This window comes from Somniosus microcephalus, chromosome 4, assembly GCF_052327205.1.
Source record: "Somniosus microcephalus isolate GS21.2 chromosome 4, FLI_Smic_1.0, whole genome shotgun sequence".
NCBI classification, from domain to species: Eukaryota; Metazoa; Chordata; class Chondrichthyes; order Squaliformes; family Somniosidae; genus Somniosus; species Somniosus microcephalus.
In genome coordinates, this window is record NC_140990.1 from 99908503 (window position 1) to 99917072 (window position 8570).

At 49.6% G+C, this 8570-nt stretch overlaps 1 protein-coding gene across 1 annotated transcript; it reads right to left on the reverse strand.

Annotated features, from left to right (window-relative positions):
* Positions 1–2751: 2751 nt before the first annotated feature.
* On the reverse strand, positions 2752–3983 carry LOC147119583 (uncharacterized; the record flags this gene model as incomplete). Its single annotated transcript, XM_085984121.1, has 1 exon — positions 2752–3983. A coding segment is annotated over one exon (876 nt), but the record flags the coding sequence as incomplete, so codon positions are not given.
* Between the last annotated feature and the right edge of the window lie 4587 nt (positions 3984–8570).

Here is an 8570-nt window from a genome sequence, read left to right on the forward strand (position 1 = left end):
ACAGAGACAGCGTCTAGTGTAATATAAACAGAGACAGGGGAGAGGGAAGGAAATAAACATGGGAAGGAGTTATTAAATGACAAAAGGTACGATTGTACAAGGCAAAAGGAGATGATAATGGGACAAGTGAAGAAACAAAAGATGGTCTAGAAGAGCTGTAAATGGGAATGGCAGAATCATCAACAGCTGCCGTCTGAATAAATAGGGTCGAGGTTACAGTCTGAAATTGATGAACTCGATGTTGAGCCCAGAAGGCTGTAAATTGCCTAATTGAAAGATGAGGTGCTGTTCCTCGAGCTTACGCTGAGCTTCGCTGGAACAGTGGCGGAGGCTGAGGACAGTGAGATCAGAGTGGGAGTGAAGTGGAGAATTAAAGTGACAGGCGACCGGAAGCTCAGGGTCACACTTACTAACTGAATGGAAGTATACCGCAAAGCAGTCACCCAATCTGCGTTTGGCTCCCCAATGTAGAGGAGACTGCATCGTGAGCAGCGAATACAGTATATTAAATTGCAAGAAGTACAAGTAAATTGCTGTTTCACCTGGAAGGAGTGTTTGGGGCCCTGGACAGCGGGGAGGAGGTAAAAGGGCAGGTGTTGCATCTCCTGCGCTTGCACAGGAAAGTGCCGTTGGATGGGGATGGGTTGGTTCCTTCGTAGTGCTGAAAGAAGAGGGGAGGGGAAGATGTGTTTGGTGGTGGGAACATACTGGAGGTGGCGGAGGAAGATCCACTGAATGTGGAGGCTGGTGGGGTGAAAGATGAGGACAAGGGGAACCCTATCATGGTTCTGGTGTCGAAATCTCGACTCCGAGTAAGACTCTAGACACCACTTCTATCGTTCAGAATAACATAGTATTTTATTTACTTGTACAAGGGGAGAGCACCTCAGTCAAGGGCTGGGGATACTTCTCCAAATAACACTCGTTTGGACTCTATATTTATACAATAGAACAAACAACTATGATTGACATATCTTTGTTTCAACATCAAGCTTATTCATGCAAGAATACAATGGGGGCACATGATTTCTTTAAACAATATATATATATATATATATATATATAAGTTAATCTTTAGTTTCTCAACAGGAGACATCTGTCACCGCAAGAATGCCGAGTTCCTTTAATCTGCACGTTTCAAGGGGGCGAGCTCTTGGGCTAGCAAAAGCTGTCAAACCGTAATCCTTTGTTAACATGACTAATGGACTGCACCTGGTTATTATTAGGACATTTTGACCTGGCCACAGTCCAATGTTCCGGCGTCAGCTATTTCAATATATGAACTTTTCACCCATGCCAACCAGTCCATCATGCTTTGCAACCTTATAGATGTGCTATATCAAGAGTGTATTTGTTATATTTCCACACTGGGAGGGAGGGAGAGGGGAAGGGGTGAGAGCAGAAGTGTGGGAAATTGAACAGACATGGTCAAGGACTCCTCTCCATCCCCCCTCACCCCAACTCCTCTTTCACCCCTACTCTCCATCCCCCCTCACCCCAACTCCTCTTTCACCCCTACTCTCCATCCCCCCTCACCCCAACTCCTCTTTCACCCCGACTCTCCATCCCCCCTCACCCCAACTCCTCTTTCACCCCTACTCTCCAACCCCCCTCACCCCAACTCCTCTTTCACCCCTACTCTCCATCCCCCTCACCCCAACTCCTCTTTCACCCCTACTCTCCAACCCCCCTCACCCCAACTCCTCTTTCACCCGTACTCTCCAACCCCTCACCCCAACTCCTCTTTCACCACTACTCTCCATCCCCCCTCACCCCAACTCCTCTTTCACCCCTACTCTCCAACCCCCCTCACCCCAACTCCTCTTTCACCCCTACTCTCCAACCCCCCTCACCCCAACTCCACTTTCACCCCTACTCTCCAACCCCCCTCACCCCAACTCCTCTTTCACCCCTACTCTCCAACCCCCCTCACCCCAACTCCTCTTTCACCACTACTCTCCATCCCCCCTCACCCCAACTCCTCTTTCACCCCTACTCTCCAACCCCCCTCACCCCAACTCCTCTTTCACCCCTACTCTCCAACCCCCCTCACCCCAACTCCTCTTTCACCACTACTCTCCATCCCCCCTCACCCCAACTCCTCTTTCACCCCTACTCTCCATCCCCCCTCACCCCAACTCCTCTTTCACCCCTACTCTCCATCCCCCCTCACCCCAACTCCTCTTTCACCCCTACTCTCCAACCCCCCTCACCCCAACTCCTCTTTCACCCCTACTCTCCAACCCCCCTCACCCCAACTCCTCTTTCACCCCTACTCTCCAACCCCCCTCACACCAACTCCTCTTTCACCCCTACTCTCTAACCCCCCTCACCCCACCTCCTCTTTCACCCCTACTCTCCAACCCCCCTCACACCAACTCCTCTTTCACCCCTACTCTCCAACCCCCCTCACCCCAACTCCTCTTTCACCCCTACTCTCCAACCCCCCTCACACCAACTCCTCTTTCACCCCTACTCTCCAACCCCCCTCACCCCAACTCCTCTTTCACCCCTACTCTCCAACCCCCCTCACCCCAACTCCTCTTTCACCCCTACTCTCCAACCCCCCTCACACCAACTCCTCTTTCACCCCTACTCTCCAACCCCCCTCACCCCAACTCCTCTTTCACCCCTACTCTCCAACCCCCCTCACCCCAACTCCTCTTTCACCCCTACTCTCCAACCCCCCTCACACCAACTCCTCTTTCACCCCTACTCTCCAACCCCTCACCCCACCTCCTCTTTCCCCTACTTTCCAATCCCCCTCACCCCAACTCCTCCTTCACCGCTACTCTCCAACCCCATCACCTCTTTCACCCCTACTCTTCAATCCCTCTCGAAGGTATGAGAACTGAAATAATCTCGAGTTAGAAAGGAGAAAAGACCCCAAAATGGAGCAGTCAGTAACAGGACATCAATTAGTCTCCTCTTATCTTGGAGACAGCAAATATCGACACACTGTTATTTGAAATATCACAATATTAATAACCCCTATAACTGGCTGGAGTTTAACATCTGCAGAAACAAACCCCAACTTTCAGAATTATCATGGTTCAGTCCGGGATGCGATTAACAGCAGCAATAACAGCAGAATCCAACCCCTGCCATCATTTGTGAGTTCGCTGGTGTCTCAGTAGGTGGGATAATGCAGTGAATCCCTTCCCACACACGGAGCAGGTGAACAGCCTCTCCCCAGTGTGAACTTGCTGGTGTCTCAACAGTTTGGATGACTGAATAAATCCCTTCCCACACTCAGAGCAGGTGAATGGCCTCTCCCCAGTGTGAACTCGCTGGTGAGTTAGAAGGTTGGATGAATGAGTAAATCCCTTCCCACACTCAGAGCAGGTAAATGGCCTCTCCCCGGTGTGAACTCGCTGGTGTTTCACCAGGTCAGATGACTGAGTGAATCCCTTCCCACATTCAGAGCAGGTGAATGGTCTCTCCCCAGTGTGAACTCGCTGGTGAGTTAGAAGATTGGACGAATGAGCGAATCCCTTCCCACACTCAGAGCAGGTGAACCGCTTCTCCGCAGTGTGACCTCGCTGGTGTGTCAACAGTTTGGATGAATGAGTGAATCCCTTCCCACACACAGAGCAGGTGAACGGTCTCTCCCCAGTGTGAACCTGCTGGTGTGTCAGCAGGGTGGATGACCGAATGAATCCCTTCCCACACACAGAGCAGGTGAATGGTCTCTCCCCAGTGTGAATTTGCTGGTGAGTTAGAAGGTGGGAAGACTGAGTGAATCCCTTCCCACACTCAGAGCAGGTGAATGGCCTCTCCCCAGTGTGAACTCGATGGTGTGTCAGCAGGTGGGATGAACACTTGAACCTCCTCCCGCAGTGAGAGCAGGTGAACGGCCTCTCCCCGGTGTGACTGCGCCGATGAGTTTCCAGCTGGGACGGGGAAACAAATCCCTTCCCACAGTCCCCACATTTCCACGATTTCTCCGTGGTGCGGGAGTCCTTGTGTCTCTCCAGGTTGGATGATCAATTGAAGCCTCGTCACACACAGAACACGTGTACGGTTTCTCCCCGCTGTGAATGGTGCGATGTTTTTTCAGGCTGTGTAACTGGTTAAAGCTCTTTCCACAGTCAGTGCACGAGAACACTCTCACTCGGGTGTGTTTCGGTGCTTTTCCAGTCACACTGATGTTTGAAATCTTTTCCCACAGAACAGACAAACATTTCTCCTTCCACATTCAAAGGGTGATGATATTCCGGTCCTGATGAATCGAGTGACTCTGTCAGATCTTGATGTGATGTTTGGTTTGAATTTCCCGCCTGCAAATCCTCCCCTTCTAATACCCTGTTAAAGGAGTTTACAAAACTCATCACTGTAAGTACAAGACAGGAATTCAGAACAGAGAATTCTAGTTTCTATGGAACATTCTTTCCTCTCTTGTGCCTCCAAATCCCCGTCCCACACATTGTTCCTCCTCCCTGTGCTAAAATCCAAACAAATCGCACGTCTCAAGGCTGTTTGTTCTCCGCTCCCAATTCTCACCACCAACTCTGGCTGGGTTCAGTTCTACACTCACTGGTTCCCTTCCCTCTCCTCCCCTGAAGGTGCTGACTCTGGCTGGGTTCAGTTCCACACTCACTGGTTCCCCTCCCTCTCCTCCCCTGAAGGTGCTGACTCTGGCTGGGGTCAGTTCTACATTCACTGGTTCCCCTCCCTCTCCTCCCCTGAAGGTGCTGACTCTGGCTGGGTTCAGTTCTACACTCACTGGTTACCCTCCCTCTCCTCCCCTGAAGGTGCTGACTCTGGCTGGGTTCATTCTACACTCACTGGTTCCCCTCCCTCTCCTCCCCTGAAGGTGCTGACTCTGGCTGGGTTCAGTTCACTCACTGGGACCTTGAAGCCCCGCCCAGTATTGTATCCTTTATAAAGATGGCGACGCATGCGCTCTACTGTTCCGTGAAGTAAGACAACGAAGAAAACCTCATCTTTCCTTTACAAAGATGGCCACCGTTAGCCTGGGCCTGTTCCCGGGAAAAAGCCTCCGAGCTGGAAACGCGGGACCTGTAGGTTCTCATTCGGGGCTTGCGGCCTAAACCAGGTGTTTATGAAGCCCAACCGCTGGGTGCGTTACCTTCCTGCGCCCCGCTGATTCGTAATCGGCGCAAAAATCGCGACTCCGACCTTTGTCCGCTTGTCCCACTCGCCCGGCCCTCATCGCAGTGACACTGCGCATGCTCCAAATACAGGCCGGCACTGCGCCTGCGCACTGGACTCCTCCTGCGTGAATTAGCACATTCTCCCCCGCGGGGCATGCTGGGGAACATTGCAAACCCCAATTAGTGAATGGAGAATGAGTTTCTGTGATCCATTTGAGAGAAAATTCATCAATAATTCACACAGAAACCGAAGTGCACGGGCACTCTGCCATGGTTCAGTCCTGGATGTGATTAATAACAGAATCCAAACCCCTGCAATCACATGTGAACTCACTGCAGTCTCAGCAGGTGGGGTGAGTTTCTTCCCACACACAGGATATTGAAACAGCCTCTCTCCAGTAATCAAGGATGTTCACACTGATGGGAGACCTTTTAAATGTTCTGACTGTAAGAAGAGAAATAAAAGCAAAAAGCATCTGCTGAGACACCAGCGCGTTCACACCGGGGAGAGGCCGTTCAACTGCTCCGTGTGTGGGAAGGGATTCACTCAGTCATCCAGCCTGCTGAGACACCAGCGAGTTCACAAGTGACTGCAGGGGTTTGATTCTGATGTTATTGCTGCTGTTAATCGCAGCCCAGACTCAATTGTGCTCATTCTGACAGTTGGATTTTGTTTCTGCTGATGTTAATAACTTCTGTAACTGGGCTGTAGTTTAATATTCTCATTATATGTCAAATAAATCTATTTGCTTTAAGTACATTGTTGTAGATATTTGTCATTCCCACCTGAGTATGAAATGTGTCCCATGGGTCACAGCTCCTAGGCATGGAACAGAAGGCTCCTTTATAACTGTGTTTAGAGTCAGGAGGAACAACAGTGAATGCTGGAAACGTGCTGTCAAATCAGAGATTGGTGTCAAACTGCGATCTGTTCCTGACTGAAAGTGAAACGGCAGGGTTAAGTTTCCAGTTTAAAAATGACTGGTAATTATTGTACAAAGATTTAATATGTGTGTGTGAGACAGTCCTGAGTCTATCATTTTAAGGCAGGCGTTAGCTCATTTAAAATAAATTGATTAAAGTTTGCATTAAAATAGCCCAGGGTGGAGTTCACAGGAGCCTGTTAACTGCTGGTACAATTATACAACAGACATTTGATCTCCAGATAAAGAAGGACCTGCAGCGTGTTTCCAGGAATTCCCTGTTTTATTGATGTGTGTGTGTTAGACACCAGGATATCTGAAAATACACGACCCGGAACATCCATGGAGTGCGATCCCAACAGTTACTCTAGGATCACTCCCGCTGTGGAACTCCACCACTGACCCTGCTGAAGGTTGTAGGCTCAGGGAGTGGGGCCTCCAGGAGTGGACTGTGAGAAAACTGGGTTTCAGTATGCGGCAATGCAGAAAGGAATGGTGAGGGGTGCCTTCCTGCTTCACAATTGGGGAACAAATGAGTGACACCAGGTGATTACCAGCCCACCGAAGTAACTATAAATATCGACGACCGAGAGAGGAAACCAGGCAGTCAGGGGCGAAGGCTTCCCCGAGGTGGCTACGGCCTAACACCTTGGTCAAGTTTAGCCGCTGAGGCGGCTGACGGCCCAGCACCTCCAACAACCATCCATCCGGTTGTTTCGTTCCATTCCAGGGCTGTAGATCGCCCTCATCTGTCAAGGGTTGTATATCTACTGTATCTATTTCAATCGCGTGTAGTAATATCTGATTATGCTTAAAACTGTAGCTCTTAATAAAAAGCCTTACAACTCCTAAGGCCCTTTGGGTAATCTGTGTGTGACCTGTGATCCTAGCCTTACAGTGGTGTCAGAAGTGGGATCACAGAGTTGGAAGTTGTAAGGTTCTGGTTTGGGGGACCGGAGGGACTTGGTCAAATGCACGTGATCGTTGCTTAGGCTGAGTATTTTTCTCTCTGAAAGAAGGGAGCGGGAAAGAGCGTGTTAAAAAGTAAAACCAGAAATGCAATGGTGTTGGCATATCACCGGAAACAGTTGATAGATAGCCTGAAGGAGATGAAGCATAAAGTGGAGGAGAGAGAGGGGGGAGATAGAGAAGGAAAAAAATCTAAATTGTAGGCCAACCAACCTGAAAATTCAGCAAAGAAAGGTAAAAAAAAAATAGAGATTTGGAAAGCCAGGAAAAGCTGCTGTGACGCCAATTTAAAAAAAGAAAAAAAAAAGAAACTTAAAGTTTTACCGACATGGAAGTTATTAACGTCTGTGTCTGTACCGAGACAAATAAAACACAAGATTTGCTGAGTGAAAGAAACCTTAAAAAATGCTGGATTTTCACTCGTATCCATCTTGTGGATAATTCTTACTAAATATGATTTCTCTTTAGCATTCAATTGGCCCAATCCAAATTCCATGTAACTCTTCACTTCAACTTCAATTTCAATCCCTCGAACAGGTACCAGTGTGTTTCAGTTTTTTGCCCCACTGCACCAATCGCGATTCTCCCAACCCCAAGATCCATCTCATCAGAGAAACTGACTTTCCAATCGGTGAATGGAGTCAATGATGGAGTGCAGCACCCAGCATGCACCATGGGGTGGAAAGCACCTGATGTGATCAGTGGACCTCAGCGCGCAGGCACGGGAGAGGCCAATTGTCGGGCAGTGTAAGCTGAGCATGCGTGGCTCCAGCGGGTGAGAGAGAGGTGGGTCAATGAACCCCAGGAGAGTGAGTGGTCAGGGAGTGTCTGTAAATGGAGGAGAAAGAGTGAGTGGTCAGGGAGTGTCTGTAAATGGAGGAGAAAGAGTGAGTGGTCAGGGAGCATCTGCAAATGGAGAGGAAATGGTGAGTGGTCAGGGAGCATCTGTAAATGGAGGAGAAAGAGTGAGTGATCAGGGAGCGTCTGTAAATGGAGGAGAAAGAGTGAGTGATCAGGGAGCGTCTGTAAATGGAGGAGAAAGAGAGTGATCAGGGAGCGTCTGTAAATGGAGGAGAAATGGTGAGTGGTCTGGGAGCGTCTGTAAATGGAGGAGAAAGAGTGAGTGGTCAGGGAGCATCTGGAAATGGAGAGGAAATGGTGAGTGGTCAGGGAGCGTCTGTAAATGGAGGAGAAAGAATGCGTGGACAGGGAGCGTCTGTAAATGGAGGAGAAAGAGTGAGTGGTCAGGGAGCATCTGCAAATGGAGAGGAAATGGTGAGTGGTCAGGGAGCATCTGTAAATGGAGGAGAGTGAGTGATCAGGGAGCGTCTGTAAATGGAGGAGAAATGGTGAGTGGTCTGGGAGCGTCTGTAAATGGAGGAGAAAGAGTGAGTGGTCAGGGAGCATCTGCAAATGGAGAGGAAATGGTGAGTGGTCAGGGAGCGTCTGTAAATGGAGGAGAAAGAATGCGTGGACAGGGAGCGTCTGTAAATGGAGGAGAAAGAGTGAGTGGTCAGGGAGTGTCTGTAAATGGAGAGGAAATGGTGAGTGGTCAGGGAGC